The sequence below is a fragment of the Haliotis cracherodii genome, unplaced genomic scaffold (assembly GCF_022045235.1).
Source record: "Haliotis cracherodii isolate W230 unplaced genomic scaffold, xgHalCrac1.p SCAF_5, whole genome shotgun sequence".
NCBI lineage: Eukaryota > Metazoa > Mollusca > Gastropoda > Lepetellida > Haliotidae > Haliotis > Haliotis cracherodii.
Window position 1 is genome coordinate 49,593,498 of NW_027266308.1, and position 22,261 is coordinate 49,615,758.

Sequence of the window (22,261 nt, forward strand, 5' to 3'; positions counted from 1 at the left end):
TAGTGCATCAAGGTGGTGGCTAAAGATGCAGACAGGTTATTGCACAGTTGTGCTCATACATGTATAAGCTCCTACATTATTGATGCCACTGAGTTTTCACACACTTGCCACACCCATGTCATCACTTGCGATCTTGTGTCATCCAGAAGTCAACATGACCCGTTGTGTGACCTGACCCACTTACCCTCATGGCTTTCTGCGATCGTGAACATGTACATTGTGCTATACACATTAAACAGCTTAATGGTTAAAGTCATCCATCAATACCTCGATCTCACTTTCTTAGAAATGCTGTCAGATGAAATGTGGTTAAGTCACATGTTCTTGATATTGATTTGGATAACATGAATTAATGCTGATGTATCTTTTCTTAGAAGCTAAGAACATCCTAATGCTCTTTGAGCTTTAAAGGCAAGTAAATAATTTATCATGTTGATAATGCAGCACATTAACAATGTCTGTTTCACATGCTGGGATGGGTAAATCGGTAGTTGGTGGTACTAGTTGATACATTGTTCACACTGCTGTCAGGGTGTCATCCTTTACAACTTATTTAATTCCAGTCCTGTAAACAAGACTACATCCATATTCATGTTCATATCTGCTTAGAATAGGTTTCTTTGGTAAAATGTGTCTTATTCGTATCAGTGTTATGATGATGAGCAAGAATTTGACAGCCGCCACACTTTGAAAGCGGGCAGTGTTTGGACATGTCAGAGATGTCCTTGCAAGGGTCAAGGTCATCCCCAATGTCATTGTCTGAGGAACGGTTAGCTTAAATGCGATACCACATGAAGCATTTACTGTAGGTCAATGAGACTTTGTACTTGTCATTCTTGAGGACATGCTGAATATGAAATGTTGTGACCCTCATTTAAGTTCAAGGTCTCAGTCATTCATAAAGTATGTTTCCCATTTTCACGAAAATGTCTTTTCCTGTGGATATTATGCATGTCTTAAGCATGTCATGTTTATGTGATTGAATAGTTATGTGTAGCAACTGATGACATTCTTGTAACGGTACCTCACAGTGACCTTCTTCCAATGAATATATGCCATATTTTAGCTGTAGTATTGATTAACACTGAGGTACATCATATTACCAGGAATGCAAGTATTTCAGCCCTGCAATTATTTAGCTCATAGCTTAACAACAAGTTTTGGGGACTGGGTTTTGTTAGAATATTTTTCCTCTGGAGCCTATGGGCTTGAATTAAGAAATCAAATATCTGCAAGAACTATTACCCAGTTAGACATAAATAAACATATGATAGGCTCAAAAGCAGTAACAGTAAATATTTAGAGAATGACCAACAAGCTTCAAGGAATTACAGATTGTCTGTCCTGAGTGAGTGAATGGTGTTATCCAAGCCTTTAGGACAGATAATCCATTAATTCTGAGTTTCAAATAGGTTATTCTGTATATTACTCATTGACACTTTAAGAGAGAAAATGAAGAAAAAAACACATGAAATGTGAACCCTACATGAAAATTCCCTGAAGGCACCGTTTGCTCAGATGATGTGATGTAATCGATTTGTGACATATAAACATCATACCATGTTTGTCTCAACATTGTGATGTCATATGGCTTCAATTGACCAAGACCCGTGAAGATTTGGGGAATAGGTCTTCAGCAACCCATGCTTGCCATAAAAAGCGACTATGCTCATCATAGGAGGCGACTAACGGGATGGGGTAGTCAGGATCGCTGACTTAGTTGATGCAAGTCAGCGTATCCCAATTGCTAGGATTGATGCTCATGATGTCAATCCCTGGATTGTCTGGTACAGACTCAATTATTTACAGACCAACGTCGTATAGCTGGAATATTGCTGAGTGCAGCGTTAAAAAACAAAACTAACAGAAACAATCATTTTTACCAATCAGAATTGAGATTTGCTGATGTTCACATGTGCAGATGTCGGAAAGTTATTGCACACACACCTCCTACCCTTATTCGTAGTATGTTGATATAAGTCCTTGGTATTCTCTTTATGCCCAAAGTTTTGTGTTTCTAACGGAACATTAGAAATGTGATACGAGTAGTATTTAATGCAGGGGGAAAGAAAATTGATTTCATGTGCCTGGTTAAATAAAACTTTATTCTCTATGGTGTTACATTTCAGGTTGCAGAAAGAGCTTTATACTACTGGAACAACGAGTACATCATGAGTCTGATCGAGGAGAACTCAAATGCGGTGTTGCCAATCATGTTCCCAGCTCTCTATAAGATTTCTAAAGAGCACTGGAACCAGACCATTGTGGCTCTCGTCTACAATGTCCTGAAGACCTTCATGGAGATGAACAGCAAACTGTTCGATGAGCTCACAGCTAACTACAAAGCTGAGAGACAAAAGTAAGTATTTCTACATGTAATATCCGTCCATCATCGGTCATGAATCATAAACATATTCTCCTCGGAAACCAATGAACTAATGAAACTGCAATTATGCTTCCTTATTAACACCAATGATGACACTCCAATTTGGTCAAGAGGTTTTCAATATGGTCGCCATGGCAGCCATATTGAAAAACCTGTGTAAGGCCATTCCTTAGTAAGTTTTGTACAAAATGAAATTTTGTACATGTAGTTAGTAGTGGGGCTCAACATATATGTTCTGGGTTTGTTTTTAGTTGATATTTTAATTTTTTACCTTTGCACTTCGACCATACTGAAAGCTGATACTTCTAAGGCCATTAATCGGCCATTTTCTTTCAAAATGTAATGAAATTTTGTATATATCTAGTTCGTTGGGCTTAAAACACCTGTTCAATTTTGCTTATTTTAAACTTCCCTGTCATGATTCAGGATCAGAATAGGTCCTCTTGCTCATGCATTCAGTCACGGGTTTGCCAGGCCCAGACTTGGTTATTTATAGACCGCTTTGATATGGCTTGAAAAAATATTCTGTGGTGCTTGATTGCCATGGAAAAGAAATGTTATTATATCTTTCAGTATGCTTTAATGACATGACCTATCCTACCTTGATATTCAAGGACCTGATACCCCTTCTGATACTTGGAAGATGTATTGCCTTTGTTTTTGCATGTTCCATTGTTAGAATATAATTGTGAATTGTGTTCCAGGGAGAAGAAGAGGGAGAAGGATCGTGAGGAACTGTGGCGTCGACTTGACAAGTTGGAGGTGAACAACCGTAACAAGATGATCAAGAACTCCTAACATCCATGCTGTGACCTCGCACCTCGACTCCAAACCCTCAATGCCCGCCTGTGCTCGCTTGCTTGATCGCTCGCTCATCTGCTCCCTGCTACCATGTCTGGCTTGATGACAGTTGTTGATATGTAGTTATACTGTGTGCCAAAGCAAAGTGCTGGAGTTTTGGCAGACAGTCATGGAGCACCATCTCCTTCAGGAGCCAGTCTAGATTCAATGTTAGAAATGTTGCATTAGGTGCTAGCACCCAATCAACATTCAACATTTCCGAAATCAATACATTAATTTATGGCTACAGCCTGCAATAACCTTTATTTGTGTTTCTATCACACATTCAGAATCTTTGTTGTGGAGGTCTCGGAACACTCTGTCAAATTGCTAGTGATACTAGTGAACTCACAAGGTATGATGGGGATTTACAGAGGGACTGTCCCAGGCTTATTTTTGTTGTAATTCCCAATTCTCGGGTGAAGATTGCAACATTAATAATATCCAAGGGACATACTGTAAATGTAGGTTGTCTTATATTTTAGCCATAGTTCATTTTCAAGAATGTGAAATGTTTGAGATGCAGCCACACACAGTTGGATCTCTGAAGCCAACCTACTCTTCTCAAGTCTTCACACAAATCATCTTTGACATCACGAACAATGGATGATGTCATTGCCAGTCTTCTGCCACAATGCACTGATAGGATATGTCACTTTGCTAGACCGCCTCACTAACAAAAAGCGTAGATTAGCCAATTGGTATGAAAGGAAGTGATACCAAAAATAATTCCTCAATGGGTTACGCTGGCTATTGATTGGTTGGAAGTTGTCTCCACAAGTTGATGAGAATATCTATGTATATGGTCACAGAAACTTTGTTAATGAGATTCACAGGAAGATTGTTGATATTTATGAGTATTGTAAACTACACTGATCACTAACTTGAGAAGTCTGTTCGCTTCAGACTGTTATGACCTGTAGTCATACCCAAGGATCAATTGTAACGTCGTTATTTATTTCAAATTTTTAGTCAAGTGTTTGTAGTGAGTGTCTCACTACAGTAGATGGCTTGCTTGCATGTGGAACACCGTCATCAGAAAGTCATACAGTGTCATATGCATTATACTTTGTCATCCTACATAAGTGGTGCTGTTTAAGTCAACACTGTATATACTTATATATACAATAGCTGGAGCATAATATATGGCTTTGGAAAGGTTCAGGGAATTATTGTATGGAATTGGTCTTGTATGTCATGTCAAAGATTGAGTAGACGCTAGTCTTGTCGAAACGTTGATTTAAATTTCAAAATTGTTTTCTTGCTTTTGATATTTGATGGATGTAAGTAAGTTGCTTTAAGGAAAGGTTGAATCATATAAACAATTATTCATTTTGGTTTTCATGCTATTTTCCTAATCAATGATATGACACCAATTATCAAGGCTATATGTACACCTTATCTGAAACAAAAACTTTTATCAATTTCAAAACAGTTATCTCATGCTCCATGGAGACAGCTTGGCAGTGTGTTTAGAAAATTGACTTAATAAGGAGATTTGTCACATCGACATCAGCCAGTGCGTGTTTCATTAGAGCAGATGGCAGCTGAATTCAGACTTATTTTACTCAACTGATATTCATTTAAACTGTACTGAGTAATACTGCTGTAAAAATATGTTTATAGTAGCTAGGGAAATAGTACCAACTTTCCATTTAGCCTTATTGTATTCTAGTTCAGTGTAAAAACTAATGTTGTATAAGTAAGTACACAAAATTTTTATGACATTTTTCATGAAGAAGTACACAAGAAAGCATTCACTGGCCAGTAAAAGAGTGAAATATAATTTTATTGTTAAACATTTGGAGATTTGGCTTTTGTTTGTTGGTTTGTTCGATGTGAAAAGGATATATTTTGTTTGATGGTTGACAGATAAGGATTTATTTATTGCATAAGAGGAAACTATGGATATATTGGTTTGTTGACAAGGTTTTAGGTGTCCATCTACTGCCACTGTAGTGTGATAGATGAGGATTACAAACTAACAGAAGTCTCATGTGCTAGTTATTGTGGGCACTGTATGTAACTGACATTGCAAGCAAACAAGTCACTATGTCCGTCCGCATCTTAGTTGTCCATCTCATTTCTACTGTCGAGCGTTGTGTTTTCATTTGTTCAGTTTCATCGTGCCATTATGACTGTTTGACCGACCATGTCTTGTGTCTGAAGCAAAAATCTGGAACTGCTTCATTTTGGCATATCTGACAAGAAGAATACCGGTATACCGCTAGGATTGTACATCAATGTCTTGCAGTACTGGAACAAATTATGTTTTAATAGATTGAATAATGAAAAGTAGCCTGATGATTTTAGGAACTGAAATGTTAGTGTGGCTCTGTAAGCTAAGGATTTGCTTTCCTTTGGAGTGTTTCTTTTAGTAATGGATAATTATGAGCAAAAGCGCATGTGAAACAGTTGATATATAAAAATGTTCCTTTGTGTTATCATTTTGTTGTTAAGTTGCAAATGTTTGCATTCTCATTGATATTGTGATCTTCATAGCCCTTCATCATGTGTTACACTTTTCATATGTTTAACATGGTGGATCTTTCAATATCTTCTGACGTGAGTCATGAGCTGTGAACAGTTGCAAGGAAGTCGGTATGGGACTGAGGAAAATCACACCGAGATTCACAGAAAGTAGCAGTATCATGGCAATGTTATGTTGGACAACGTAATTATGTTGTGGCCACTGCCTAGTGACAACACAACTTGAGAGTGAGGATGTTTGTTAGAGGCATAGAACCTTACTCTAGTCACTAGCTTCACATTACAGAGTTCTGAGTGTCACAGAGGGACGCTTATCTTGGACGGAACCTGCGTGTTCTCCTGAGATTTGTTCTTAATCGAGATTTGTTATGACTTGTGATACTGTAGTGTATTCAGTTGGTGTTCCTATGCTTGTCCTGTATATACATTTCTTCACCCACTCTTCATGTAATGTATGACTTAATAGTGTATTTGTGTCACAAACCTACAGGAATATAGATTCAAATTACTTAGATTTGTGCACATGGAGATAATATTTTGATCTTTCAGAATGTTTTCATAGAAGTTGAACTCTTTCAGACATTGTTAATTTGATTTCTAGCTAGGATATTTTTTGTTATGACATCTGTAAGTATCAGAACTGATGATAGTTACTTCATATATGGACTAAACTCCCATGTGATCTAACAGAAATTTCTACATCTAACTGCAACTATGCCATTGTCAGTGTGTGAGTGGGAACGAAGGGGAGGCTTATACTTTGCCAGTCAGATGACACGTTCTGCAATTGCAATGTAACTTGAAACATCTAACAATCAAAGTATTTTTGTGCCATGATAGCTATTCAAGGATGTTTGACTGCCTCTTCATCTCTAACAATGATTTCAAATGGTAAGCTTTGAGTGTTGCATTGCTGCAGTGATTGGACTGGTCAGTGAGTCTGTAATTCCCATGTATGCTTCCGACATAGATCTGTAGCAGTCTGTTGTGTGTTACGTGAATATTATCCTCTGCTGGTGTGCTAATGCCGGACCAGTGCTTCATAGGGCAAACATTTCTCAAAGTGACAAAGGGAGGCGACTCAGGTTTCACCACAAAGGGAGATCACTCTGGTTTTGGTACCTTCCCAAGAATTGTATGTCTTATTGATCACAGTTCTGGCCTACACTGACAGTGAGAAGTTTGTGTCGAGTGTTCTTCACAGGGTTGTGTGACCTGATATTGAGGCTCTTGCTGCCATCATTGTTGTGGCAGGCTGGAGGACGTGGCCCTCATCTTATTAGCTAGACAACTGCAGAGGTATACTATTTAAGACTGAACAAATTGCTGATGAGAATTATGTGTGCATTAATTATTTATAGTGTTTATGAAATGTAAGGTTCATTGGAATACAGTGAATCTGTGTATATCAGTTTGTAAAATTTGTCATTTTCCTGTTGTGTGTTATAACATATCCATAATTGCCAACTACTGATGCTTGTTTCCAGTTTGTCTTGGAGAAAACTCATCAGTGAATTTGGTGTAATTATTACTGAAGGTTACATCCTTTTGAATGCCGTGGCGCGAGAGTCGACTAATTCCTCTTCCCCTGTTAACTACCACACTACCTGCTTGTGTACCAGTTACCAATAGAGCCTGGCGTGTCAACCTAAACTGTTACGTTAACAGATTCCTATTTTAGCAGTTGGTATTGCCACAAATAATTTTGTGTACATACAAGATTAAACATTGTGTGTTTGATTTGTAGCCTAACGCAGCCAGAACTTTCTGATTCAGTAGTGTCGGACCACACACAGCAGTTCCGTATTCAGCTCTATGTTGTGTCCTCAATTTTGCTTTTGTACATATGCTTACTTGATTGTATATTATGTTGCTATATTAACTATACTTGGCTTGTAGGCAATCTGTAGCCAAGTTTGTGCATAGTTGTTACCCTCCAATTTGTCTTTGTAAACTATGTCTGAAAATATTTTGTAAAATTAAAATATTCTCATCAAAATTCATTTTGTTTTATTTCATCTGGTGACCAACTTTCGCACGTCAGCAGAAAGATTGAATGAAGAGATCAGATTAATGATACATGCAGGTGTCAAAAGAAATTCCTAGCTCATGGATATGTTGTTGGGGCAACTACTGGGGACATGTCTCAAACAATTACATGTCTTTATAAAGGGGTGCTTTGATTTTCATTGATTTTAATTTGCTTGCTTCTTAACTGAGCACGGATAATGCTGACCTGGCATGCTACTGACATGTCTCTAGAAGTGGATAGAAGAAAATCCAGGATTTCAGAAATAAAGGAAATTCATCATGAACTTTTAAGTGTCCCGATTTGTTTTTGTACTTGATTGGAAGTTAATCAAGATCGTACCCACCAATTCACTGGTCTTGCTAGTCACCAAGAATAGATCTGAACAGAATGAGATTGACCGTGTCAGGTCAGTACTGAATAGGACCCAGGTACCCACAGGACTACCCAGACCCTTGGTTAGTCATGTGATATATTGTTAAATGACAAAAATTATCAAGAACTCCATGGTTCTACTACAAGTCACTAATGTTCACATTTCTTTCTGACTATGCACACATTCCCTTGGACTTGTTTGAATAAAGATTAAACTTCAGTGTATGCATGACCGGATCGTTTAATTAAGACCTGCACATCTAAATACATTTTTCCAGGAGTATGGTCAAACTATTCCCAATCGGACATTTTGTACCTACATTGTATCACTTAATTGAGACCTGCAGGGGATAGTGTCGGGTAATAGGGGTGTGGGCACCCGCGTAGTAAATTTGGACTATCCCAGCCCCAAATTGTACACGTCTAAGACATTTGTTATGGCCTTATGATGCAATGATTGTACGAACTGTACATGCACATGAAGTGGGAGTCCCTTATGCATTGCATCAGTACACATTGTAGGGGACTGAACTCCCATTGAAGTCATTAGGTGAAAGTTTCAAGCTACTTGTTCCTGAAGGTTCAAGTAGGATCTGGAATTGTCTCTTGGTGCCTTGAAATAAATAATTTGCATCATCTGATAGGGCAAAGTTGTATCAACAAAACAAAGTCTCGGCTGGTTCCGCGATTCTGCGATTTTTTGTAATTTGGGGCATACACATTGCGACTGAGTATTGTTTTGATAATGCTTTGCAAGGTATTGTTGAAGCAGGGCCTAGATGTTTATGAGCTGACTTCAGATGAATGTAGGATTTGAACCCACAACCCAATGGATTCTTACACATAGAAGACATCCAACTCAACAGCAAACTGTCTCACCTTGGTCCACTGAACCACCCTTGTCTCTTATTTATATAAACAGACAATACAAAACAAACATTATCAATAGTTTGACATATTTATTTCAGCATTTGATATTTTTTAATATTTTCCATAACTAAATCAATAGCTAGTATCTGCTGTACATAGATTAGCAATAACAAGTGTCCGTCGGGAACACAACAAAGCTGAACAAGCCACAAGACATAAAATCAGTCACTGTTGAAACTGTCTGTAACAGTTCAAGAGGTTTACACAAATTCCCTTAATTCAACACTGATGCAGACCAGAAATGTCACACAAATATACAACCTTTTGTCAAAATCGTGAAATATCTAAAATGTCGTCACTTAACTCAAAACATTCCTGGTTAAAATCTTAAACATGCATTGAATGGCGAGATCCCATACTTGTGAAGAGTCTGTGGAGACAAAAAGAGGTCTCAGACAGTGCTATATATGTGGAGAAAACTGAAAAAAGATTCCAAAGAAATTATGCAGGAGTTGAAAATAAATTCAGACGAAGGTCCAAATATCATGACACTGTCATTACAGCTTAATATTTAAAGCAAGAAGGGTAAAAGTCCTGCCAAGCTGACACTTGGGGGACGTGGAGAATGATACATTTCCAAAACAGATCCCACAATACTGTAATGGCACTTTTGTTCCAGAATACTTGCTTTGAATTTGGTATCACAATTCTAAACTTCTCTTCAAGTCACTAAAACCCATCACAGTAAAGCACTTTCAGTTGTGTGTAGGTGGTTTGATGAAACGATTCTACTCAAACTGAAGTACTGACAAATGATTAAGCCATAAATATCTAAGCTCCCACAAAAAAAGCAACACCAACATCTTGTGACCAGACACTTCAACTCTTCATTTACTTCCCGTTCCAAACGTTTCCCCAAGGTTCTGTATTTATAAAAAATACTTCTTTCTTTTGTTAGAATTGAAGTAAAACATATGGTAAAATATTTCCACATGTAATCAAAACCACATTTTCATCACCCATCAATGATGAAAATAAAGCTGAATTTGCATTCAAGACAGATCAAGTATTTCTTTTCTTGAGATCCATAATAATATGTTCTACAGTCTAAACGAGACATGAAATACTTAAAGCTGCAGCTTAAGCAGTACCACATACAGTATATTAAAGAGTGAGTGAGTTGGGTTTACCGCAACTTTAAGCAATATTCCAGTTTTACATGACGTGTCAGCTTAATGTGGGAGGAAAGCCTAAAGCAATACAGTTCTCGGACGTTTTCAGTGAAATCCATATGCAGGGGTATGGTGCTGACAAACCTAGAAAAGAGTCTGGGCGAGGGATGGTAAGGAAATAATGTAGGCTTAAAATGATGGCTTTGTTTATGGGTTAAATGAACAAATGTCACAAGGCAATACTTGTGGCAACGGTACTGGTATTTACACAATGAACTAATACATGAAGTATGAAACAGTCACACAGTTTCTCCGTGAGTATAAATGCCACTTAACTGTTAAAACTAGTAGGATCCTTGGAATAGATGTTTATTGCAAAGCTTGATACATGCAGGGCATACCTGATTCTTAAACATTTACAATCTTTTAATTTGATTTGTTTGAAACATAAATGGTTTCTTAGCTTAACTGGTACAATAATATGATGAGGTTGTCTACATCACCTACCATCCTTGTATGCATGTAATTGTTTAAAGTCTATAATCATATATGGACCAGGTGAAAGCCAGATAGCTCTGACGAATGAAAACAAGTAAATGCAGTCTGAACAAGAGCTCCATCAGATCTGTGGAACACAGTTTATCTTGTTTCCATGGAAACACAATAAAGGAAGTGAAAGGTTCTAACATCCTTTGTTTAAGTGGAAAAAATTTGATTTAGGCTCCAGAAACAAGGCATATGTTGAGAGAACAATTTAAATCTGTTTTAAAGGACAAGCAAATTTTTTTTAAAAAAAGGCAAAATTGTAATTGATATGTGCGAATGGAGACACCTTGCACAGTCTTCAAGATGGATTCCATAAAAAAGGAACCCCCGCTAGCAGTTAAGTTTGATTTTGTTTCCATGGCTACACCTAAGACAATAAAAAACATCTCCTGACAAAAGGCATCTTCTTTCAAATAAAAACATATTGTAACCTCTCCAACCAAATACTGTGGACAGTCAAAGACAGTTAGATGAACAGACAAACTGTTGTCATGGGGATATTACCATTATATCTAACATATCTTATAGTTTTTTCTATACAAGTTGTGGAGCATTCAAAGACCTCTTCTCTTTTGTTACAAACTATATTTTCTGAGTTCCGACGATGTTCAGTATCCCTAACAAAAAATATGAAACATTCTCGACACAAGTGTACTCAGTGTTTCCCTGCTCTGACAGTCACAACACAACAAATGGAAGTCCAACATCTTTGGATCTTACCTACGTTTGGCAATTACAGAAATACTTATTAGCATCATTTCTGATACTTATTTCAACACCCTTAGAAAATAATATAACTCTGCGTTATGGCCGGTGTGTGTGGTCACACTGATATGTGCAAACAACAAGGAAATGTATCATTACTGGACATGATTGATTGATAACCTTCATAGCAAGTAAATCTTGGCCCAAACAAAAAGAGAGCAGCATTAGAGTGAATGAGTGTGGTTTTACGCCGCTTTTAGCAATATTCCAGCAATATCACGGCGGGGGACACCAGAAATGGGCATCACACATTGTACCCATGTCGGGACTCGAACACGGATCTTCGGCGTGACGAGCGAACGCTTTAACCACTAGGCTACCCGACCGCCCCGTGCAGCATTAGAAGATTAATTGACTTTGCTTAAGATGTGAGGAACGGCTGCCAGACATGAAATACTGTATTAAACCCAATAAGCACCTTAGTTACAGTGAGAGAATAGCTTTTACACCTTATAAATGCAGTACTGCTGTGACTGGGTGAGCGAATGTTGTACCACACTGTATAGCATCAACATTACTGCCATATCATAGTAGTGCCAATAATCAGGTCTGGTACATACCAACTAGTGGTTGACAGTGTAAATAGTTGTTGGCGTTTGTTGTTTAACGCTGCACTCTGCAATATTCCAGCTATATGACAGCAGTCTGTAAATATTCAAGTCTGGACCAGACAATCCAGTGATTGACATCATGAGCATCATCCACACAATTGGGATACGATGACATGTATCAACCAAGTCAGCGAGCCTGACCACCCGCTCACGTAAGTTGCCTCTTACAACAAGCATAGCCACTTTATACAGCAAGTATGTCTGGCTGAAGAACTATACTACCCCGGATCTTCACGGGTCGATAGCGTGAACAGCAATCATGTGTTCAGGGTATGATGACACAATTAGCCAGGTCCCACCCTGGAACCACCTAGCCTCTACCCAGTATCTGTACCTACGACTAACATGGGCTACCAGGGAACTATTTTGACCCAGACTCGTCACACAATATTAAAATGTGGAAGAGCATCTTGCTTGATATGTTTTTCTGTGAGACTCATAGATGTCCATCATGAAAGCATGACAATTACTAGGTGGCAACTACAGGCACTGTCGACTAGAAGCAAACATAGCTTCATGCTGAGCACCTTTGATCATGCTTCTGGTATAACAGTGACTGAGTGAGTTTAACACCGCTTTGATAAGTATTTCAGTTATATCAAGGCATGTCAGCTTGATGTAGGAGGAAAGGCTGGCTTAGAAATTTATGGTGCCAGCAAACCTATAACCATAATCAGGAGAAACCTAGGGTTCAAACCCACATCATAGGTTCCTGGCACGGCAAAGGGACCCAACTCTGCACAGCAAACTGTGGTGCTTTAGATGACTGAACCACCCATGCCCTGCACAATATAAGATATTTCATAGGTTGATATAAAAATGTTGTTTGGAAAACAATGCCTTTGAAGGTACATGTATCTGCATCCATAGTATACCATTAAATATTTAGAGATGTGATGAGATAAGAATCCATCAGTCTGGCATGCTCTCAACCAGTGCCATGTCACAGCTGAAGTACTTCTGTTTTGTACTTCTTTTCAGGAAGAGGGGGTTGGCTAGGAAACTTTGGTTTAACAAGTCTTATAGCATACAACAGTTGTGTGCCCTTGTGAGAGGTCAGTCATCAGATATATCACAACTAACATTAAAATGCATTATGATTATGCCTTGACAAACAGCTCCTTAGTAAGAACTGCCACAAGTCAATTGAAACTAAATTGCCATTCCCATAAATGTCAAAATTATTGAAATAATTAACTTATTTGTTTTAAGTCAAAAAAGACTTGCCACTTATCTTGCAATTCTTCAAGAGAATGTATCACATTTATAGTGTGTAAAATTATCCAGATACACTGTCCATCGTGATCCAACACAGACCTTACACCAAGTAAGAAATATTTTGCCATTATTATTAATTCACAAATATTACTTCTGAACAATATATGCATCAACTTTTCCATGTGTTCAAACACATTTATTGTCTAGCATTTCCTGACAATTATCTTGTTGACAACTGAATGTTAACAGCCAATCAGCAATAAGTATAGATTTTCTTCCACAAGAAAAAACATGTTGATGCAAATGTACACCACAGGACAATTACAGAACTTACATAGAAGCCAATTATAACTTGTTCCCCAAGCTGCTAATTTAAGGCTATTGATATGAGCTCTAATTAATTATTAATTAGCCATTGTACAATGAGTGAACAATGTCACACCAGAATCTAGATGTGTCAGTTTTGAAGCCACTGATTTTGCCTAAAAACAGACAAATATAACCAACCTGATTATTATTATTATCGAGAATGGGTAATTCATGAGAAACTGATATTATCAGTCCATGAGAGTTTGTATTTATATTCAAGACGAATGTCGGTTTGTCTCCTAAAGATTCTTGGTGCATCTAAGTCAAACCTGAATGACTTTCAGTGGATTCTTGTTATTAGGATGTGTACTGATTCACATCAACATCTGTCAGTGTGGGCACCAGGGGGCGCTATGGACCTGTCGGTGTGGGCACCAGGGGGCGCTATGGACCTGTCAGTGTGGGCACCAGGGGGCGCTATGGACCTGTCAGTGTGGGCACCAGGGGGCACTATGGACCTGTCAGTGTGGGCACCAGGGGGCGCTATGGACCTCTCAGAGTGGGCACCAGGGGGCGCTATGGACCTCTCAGTGTGGGCACCAGGGGGCGCTATGGACCTCTCAGTGTGGGTACCAGGGGGAGCTATGGACCTGTCAGTGTGGGCACCAGGGGGCGCTATGGACCTGTCGGTGTGGATACCAGGAGGTACCATGGACCTGTCGGTGTGGGCACCAGGGGGCGCTATGGACCTCTCGGTGTGGGTACCAGGGGCTACCATGGATCACTATTGGTACCAGGCAGTACCATGAATCTGTCGGTGTGGATACCAGGAGGTACCCTCGACCTCTATCAGTGAGGGTACGATGAAAGGCCTCTCCAAGCACTGGTACCAGGCAATGCTATGGCCCTCTGTTAGTGTGGATTACAGCAGGTGAATTATGCTGGCCACAACAGGTATCTACTCCTATAAAAGGTGAGTGTCTATCACAGACAGAGATATGTATTCTGGCTCTCTCGGTGTCATACAGCGTAACATGACCTTTACGAATACTGCATATACTGACTTAGATGTAGCGAAATACTGATTAAATGTGGCTGGAAAGTCTACCCAAGACATATGGTCCAATACACATGATATTGTACAACTCAATATACAATCCAAACTAAATATACACATCGTGGACAAAGAAACATGGCTATCTTCATTCAAGCAGGAACAACAGTCAGTATGGCAGGTACAATATTACACATCGTTACACATATGTATACACTTCTCATTTATCTCGGGTATGGGAACAAAGAGGTAAATATGATAAATGCAAAGACGACTTGCCCAAATGATTACATTACAGAAATGATGATTCACTCATGACCTCACTAAACATGGCCATCAGACCTGATAATACACTTCATCCACACACAGGATGGATGCAACAAATCTGCCGCAAAAACATTTATAAAATACATAAATCTGCGAACCGCCAACAGGTGAGACTAAAAAGGTAAGTCAATCGAGGAATAAATGCGTTTTATGTTTACTATGGTGGCAAATTGCAATGCTTTTCTGGACACCTGTATCTGAGTGACCGGAAAAGGTCGTCTTGTGTTACACCAGTTAAGACTATAAGGCTATAAAACATGATGTAAGGTTGTGTAGAATATTATCAGGTCTATGTTCATACACAACCTGGGATGTAGACACCATGTTGCATTAATACACTACGTCAAGGCTAGTCTCAGTGACTGCTTTGTCATCTAGGGGAGACAACTCTATTATGCTTCAACAAATATTTTTCTGAACGAAAATATAACATACAATATTCACATAAATATTCATCAGATACCTACAATGTTACAAATTTAGCTAATGCTATCATTAAATCATTGCACAGAGAATGAAAATCAGAGTGATAGTAGAGTGTTTTTGTCATAGTCCTTATTTGAACTTTAAAGGTGGCCTTAGATAAAATATAGCAGGACTAACCCTAGGGCCCTGTCACAAAGCAATCTTAGCGCTAAGGTGATCATAGCTCACCCATACTTAAACCTAGGCTAAGATCATTGTGGCGCTAAGATGACTTTGTGGAATGGGGCCCTGGGACACACGTTAAACGCATCCAAGCCTCAGTTTGTAACCCGGATTAACTCCACATGACATCCACATCCCAGCATCTTCTAACGCAACATGACAATGCTAAAAGTGACGTACACTGAAACCCAAATATTACACACATTATCAAATGCTTCTGAAATCAACAGCCATTCATCACACACATCACTCTAGTTCCTGCCATCCTAAAGACATTGTGTAAGCCCACCCACTTTGATTTCATCCCCAGAACATATCACATAGGAGTAGACTAAGAAATCGAATTATCACAATCATATTTCAAGGCATTTATAATTATTCATACAATAAAATGGAGATCAAACTCTAGAAAATGCAGTGGTAAAAGACAACTATCACACATACAAGCACAATTATGCAACTGATGACAATTAGGGTTATGATCTTGGGGCAAAATCACAACTACTAACTGCTTATGAATTGATTGTTTGACATTGAACTGGGAGTATGCTTACAAAATGCAAGAACAATATTAACAAGATAAAGGGACAATTACAAAGAAATGTCTTGTTTTTTAGTCTTTAGTCAGTCAGTTGTGTTAACAAACCTAGCATGGCTAAATTTCGGGGCATAACTAAAATCCTAAAAGGTTACGAGTCAGGAACATTCAAATTACAATTGGTTACAGGACTGTGTCTTCATTACATTTTCACAACATCAAATAATAATTCAGTTGAAACACAGTAATAATTATATATGAAATATTTTCAAATTATTATTTCGCTATGGTCAACAAATCGGGTTGAAACAATATTTGTTGACCGTGATTTGTATACCTGAAACTCTGGGTTTTGATGTGTACGAGATGAATGCATTCTCTTTCCAGTGATAAAGACTGGCAGGTCCTAATTCCATCCGTCAGATTCCAGTGCTAGTGATATTGATCAAGTAATCAGATAATCAATTGATCTGGACAATCAAAACAATTATCGGTTGAAAATATATTTTATATTTTGTCATCTATATTGTATTCTTAATGATGTTCAAAAGGCTGTAATATTTTTTAATGCTTCTAATCAGGTAGTAAGTATAGCTTAGTATCTGTTGATGCAATTGTACTCTCAGTAAGCTGAGCTTTGTCTCTTGACGTCTGCCTGAAGTGAGCTAATTAACTCCATTGTCACTTCCATATTTATTTAATGCAGGGAAAAAAGTTTGCAATCAATGAATTATTCATAAGAAAGCTCATAATATTTATGTCAATATTCATATTGGATACCATCACAAATTGTCATTATTTCACATAATTCTCACCGGAAACATGGCAAGAAGAGACAGTGTTTGTTCAAAACTTGTGTCAATTAACGATGGTGAAATCTGCAGTGCTCTACTTGCTACTAGCTCTGAACCGCCTACGCCAGCATGTGGGGAAATCGGAATATATACATCTGTACACATGGAGCCTTCCCAGGGGGCCATGGCATGAGCAAACAGGAAGTTATCAGGACAAAACATGGCGTGTTGAATGCAATGTATACAAGGTCATCTTGGACCAGGGGACACAACCAGAGGAAAATTTGCCATTTGGATAATGGACAAGTTGATGAAACTGATGCTCAATGATGATTCATGTGTGTATTTGGTACAATGCTATGATCAAACCCAAAATATTTGGTAGACTGCTACATTTTGATTTTTAAATACTTAGGGAGTACACATAATGAAGGATGCACTAACTTTTCAAAAGAAAATTAAATTCCTAATTTATGACATTACGAAACATAAGCACAAACATCATCAATTATTATTATCATCATCTGATTATAGTTTCTGTTAGTAACACAACCATCATTAACAATTGTTGTGCACTTTCTAATTAACAAGTTTCTAATTAAGTGAAAGTTTTCAAAGTCTTTACATAATCTGTGGATGTGAGTTTTCCAATACTGTACACAAAATGTTAATTTTATCTCAGTCTTGTCATTATCTGAGGCCAACACATCAGTCATGACGATACAAATTGAGTTGAGTTCGTACATGACGACATACATCATGTCATGTAAACACAGATGAAACATGAGACATGAAATTAATCACTGTGACAATAACGTTAAAGCAAAACTGAAGGTTGTGATTTAACCAAGAGTGAAATTTCTCAATAAAATATATCCCACATTACTTATAAAACAACACTAATCCTATAAAAGTAATACTATCACAGATGGATACAATTTCTAGATTGTCCTCCCTATTGCATCAGAGGAGACTCCAGTACCCCTTGTGTACATGTAATAATTCATATCTTTCTGAAACAAACCTTTAACTTTGGTTTTTATCAAGGGAATTGAGGACTGACACATACATTCCTGATGGAGTAAGCACCTCTATATTCTATCTAACAATATTGCACATGCATTGAATTTCGTGATACACCAACGGCCTTCATACAAATTCAAACTAAATGAAGCAAGGCTACCCTTTGTGAGTATGTGAGGTTGACGCCGCTTTGAATAGTGTTTCAGTTATATAACAATGTACATTTGTACGCTGAATCAATATCTGCTTCCAATTGTTCCAGCAGAGTATACACATAAACAGAAGCTATCATCCAATTAAGTTATTCTGCACATAAGGAACAGACTTCAGGTGCTTACTTCATCAAGCATGTATCAAAACAATTCACGTACATCAATTTGTAATGTGTGAATGTGAACACAAAATAATGTAAATAAAAATTAAATTTGAAAAAAAAAAAAATATTAATACTGACACTCCTCTGATCAAGCATAATATGTTATCCTTCACAAGAAACACTGAAGATACAGTGGGGTAATACCACTTCACGCTAATGAATCTCTCTATTAGTTTACTTAACTAAAGGACAGGCGTAACAAATGAACAGAAAATGTTTATAAAATATTGAAATGTAGTAACAAAACAGGAAACCGAGAACTCAGGCTCTGGCCAACATACTATAGCTTTGGCACAACATATTGCTGACTATGAGGCAGACTTTCGCTTCACATGTATCACATCATGAACCAATATGGCTAGATATAACAACAGAAAACAATTCATATCAACATGGAACGTAATAAATCCATTTATACATAACAGAACAGACAGTGATATTTTTTCAACCAATGAGACGATAGTTCATGAGAATGCAAACAAGAATAACAAGACTATCAAATGAGACTATGTTGAATTGGAAAGCTAATCGACCAATGAGAGCACATTGCATAAGAGCTAACAGACCAATGAGAACACAGTGTACTAGAGCTGACCAATGAGAGCGCAGTGCATGAGACCTACAGACGAAACAAACTACAGTGCAAGAGAGCATGTATACAGACCAATGCATTGATTCAAAAACATTTTCTCAAAAGTCATTGACTCATCATGCTTTTGGCATCTTTTACTTTAAATTCCAAATATAAAATGTGGAAGTCACGACATATTCATTGATGTACAGTAAGAACAGTAGGTGATAGCACCCAAAAAGATTAGTTTGGTATTTCTCAATCTCATTGAAATCAGATCTAATGTCTCGCTATTGCTAAACAAAGATCTGAGGACATCCCATTACAGGTCACATCAGAAGGACCTTTCATCTGACCAATCAAAGTGTCGCTTAACAGATCATGAAAGTGACAGTCAGAATGTGTTTTCTAACCATGCAACTTCGAAAACGTTAACACAGGGTATTCCAATGAAAGGCCCATATGTCTGATTCCGTCAAAATTATTGTCCATCTCTCGCTTCCATGGGAGAAACATTTGAACGGAGGAGGCATTGCACAGTACGTGGGAAGCACTGCCATCCAATTGCAACCATATATTAGACATTCCGGAATGTTCGTTTGTTCAGTTTTCAAAATATTAATAAACTGTGTCAACATATTTTTCAAGCATAGTCTCAAATGGAAGTCACCAGTTTGAAACGAGTGCTGTAAATCTCGAGAAAGCTGCTTTCTAATTGGCTGATGTCAACTTCTCGTTAGTCATTTCGTCATCAGTCAAAGTTTGCGAAAGGTCGTTCTGACGTGACCCGTAATGGGATGTCCTCAGATCTTTGTTTATCGGCAGCGAGATCTGATTTTAATGAGATTGGGTCTTTCTTTGTAGTTAAGTGATTAAGATGTTATAATATTTAGTGGCAGGTCAAAAACTGTTCAGAATGGATTGGTAAATTGGTCATTGGTCAATGTCTAAAAGCAAGTCAGAGCTGTGTTTTTATGAGTCAGTGACTTAATAGATACATATTTCTTAACCACTGCATATTTACCACCCTACATGACTACATGAGAGCTAACAGACCAATGACAGCCCAGCGTGTACGCCAGGCATGTTGCTATGAGACATATAGCCTAGACAAGGACATGATGCAAGCTGTGGAGGAGCAGGCATGATGGTGGCAGCAGCAGTGACAGAAGACACAAGCGACAGCAGTTCGTATCAGATCTTGCAATTATTATTCGCAAGAGATCACAATTGATGTTTTCAACTCTAGATGGAAAAATAACACTCCATTTGTCTTGAAGCTACAGAATTAGTTTATCATTCACATCTGTGCCCTCTAATTCTGATTTCAATAATGAACACCAAAGTTGCAGCCATATTGATATTCAATATCAGATGATACTGACACATCAATCTAAATTAGCCAAATTTGATTGAGAAGGAACCACGATTCTGATATTAAATATACTGTCTTTACCAATATGGAATAATTGAATTCGATCCAAACATTTCATATATGTCATCATATTGCAAAATTCTTGTTTTTCTCAAACACATTACTCTTTCAAGCAAAATAGTGTCATCAAAACAAAACAGCAGACGTGAAATTATTGGACCCTGTCAGGAGCTGAGTTCAACCCTGTCAGGAGCTTCAAGTTGTTAATGTGGTTCAGTTGTAGAATCTTCTCATACTGACATTACTTCTGTGAAGCATCTTCATGACATTAATGTCACATCGCTCCTCGTGTTATTTCAAAGATACATCGATACTCATACTACGATGTCACTCCAGCGTTACGTCTCCGCCAACATTACTTCAAAGTTACATCTCTGCCAAGGTTATTTCAGCGTCGCATCTCCGACGATGTTACTCCAAAGATTGGTTAACCTGCTGTTACCCAGATGCTGTGACTGTGCCCTCCTCCTCATCATCGACATCACTCCTGAAAAGATAGATATCATATCTTTAAACTAAAGCTGTTTGAAATGCAAACAAGAATCCTGAAATGGCAACACAAACATGGTAACTGCAAATGAACCGAAGAGAAGCCATGAATCCCCAGATTGAAACTGTAGATCTGTAAAAAATGCTATTCCTGATTTGAGCTACAGACAGAATGCAAAAACCTACATCACTGAACACACTGACTTCATCCTGAACCCTTTGATCACCTTGCCTAAAACCCAAGGCATCGAAACTACAGCTCTGACACTAGCCTGTCTCACAGGCCCTGGGCCATATCATTTTCCCACCTACCCCTAACTAAAGTTCTATAGCCCTAAACGAAGCAAGTCTAGATTTTCCCAGGTTCAGGAATCTCCCATCTCACTGGGGCTTCTCATTTTCTCATTCATTCATTCATTCATTCATTCATTCATTCATTCATTCATTCATTCATTCATTCATTCATTCATCTTTTCTTTTTGTTATTTATTTATTTATTTATTTATTTATTTATTTATTTATTTATTTTCGGAGACTAAGCATAAGTCTACTCTGAAACGTTCTTGTGACTGAGTGAATATTATATTTTGGTCAATGAACCACTCCATCAGATCAACCAGGAAGCTTGTGTATAATAATGTGATTGTCATCTTGTAGCACTGTGCAGAAATACTGGCTGTCGTAACTTCCCCAGGATAATGAGCAAGGGTTCGAGGAATGAAATGTATGCAATGATACATGGTTATAATCATTCTGTTACCCAGTACATTGAATCTCCATTCTACTATGACAAATACCACGGATCCTCCTACTTTGTTTTAGGTCTCACCTTAACAAGACCACCATCACCATTCCACGTTCACTGTTCCTTCAAGTTTTGGAAACACGTGGGGACAAAACCAACATTTGACTCGCCTTGCTACTCATCCCTCAAAATCAACTGGGAACATCTGGTACACTTCATTCAGAACATACAATTTCAATGGGTTTTCCTATTTCAGTCTCATGAGCAATAGAAACTCTGTGCTAGGCTAGTGATATGAGACATTGAGGTGAGGATGTCACTTCCAAACAAAGCTATGGTGACAAATGGTTTCCGGATATTCATTACAATAGAATGGAGACATAATACACTGGGTAATCAAGGTTTAGGTAATAATGCTGAAAATAAAACTGATAAAGGTTAATCTTGATACCTGTCACCGAGAGTCGGATCAACATTTACAAGGAAGAGGTGTATGGAGAAGCAATAATCTGTGTCATGACTTGCAGTTTTGGAGGAGACAACCCTATATACATGTATTTACAAACTACTGCTACCCTGGTTTAAAGCAACAGAAAACTCAGTTCTTACAGTCAAACTTAAAACCTGCCATGTGTTGATTAGCGTGGGGA

At 38.0% G+C, this 22,261-nt stretch overlaps 2 protein-coding genes across 4 annotated transcripts in view; one reads left to right on the forward strand and one right to left on the reverse strand.

The window, feature by feature from the left end:
- LOC139444211 (serine/threonine-protein phosphatase 2A 56 kDa regulatory subunit epsilon isoform-like) overlaps nucleotides 1-8,004 on the forward strand; it is a 53,518-nt gene extending 45,514 nt beyond the window's left edge. Inside the window, exons 11-12 of the mRNA XM_071225122.1 lie at nucleotides 2,130-2,359; nucleotides 3,091-8,004. Coding sequence (XP_071081223.1) covers nucleotides 2,130-2,359; nucleotides 3,091-3,184 — 324 coding nt within the window. The 3' untranslated portion in view covers nucleotides 3,185-8,004. The remainder of the gene's footprint in view (nucleotides 1-2,129; nucleotides 2,360-3,090) is intronic.
- Nucleotides 8,005-9,078: 1,074 nt separating this feature from the next.
- Nucleotides 9,079-22,261, reverse strand: part of LOC139444000 (uncharacterized) — a 40,176-nt gene continuing 26,993 nt past the window's right edge. For all 3 annotated transcript variants that reach the window (XR_011651740.1, XR_011651741.1, XM_071224902.1), the window contains one exon: nucleotides 9,079-20,864. Coding sequence is in view for 1 of the 3 variants with exons in the window: in XM_071224902.1 (XP_071081003.1) it covers nucleotides 20,816-20,864 (49 nt within the window). In the remaining 2 variants the exon portion in view is untranslated. The remainder of the gene's footprint in view (nucleotides 20,865-22,261) is intronic.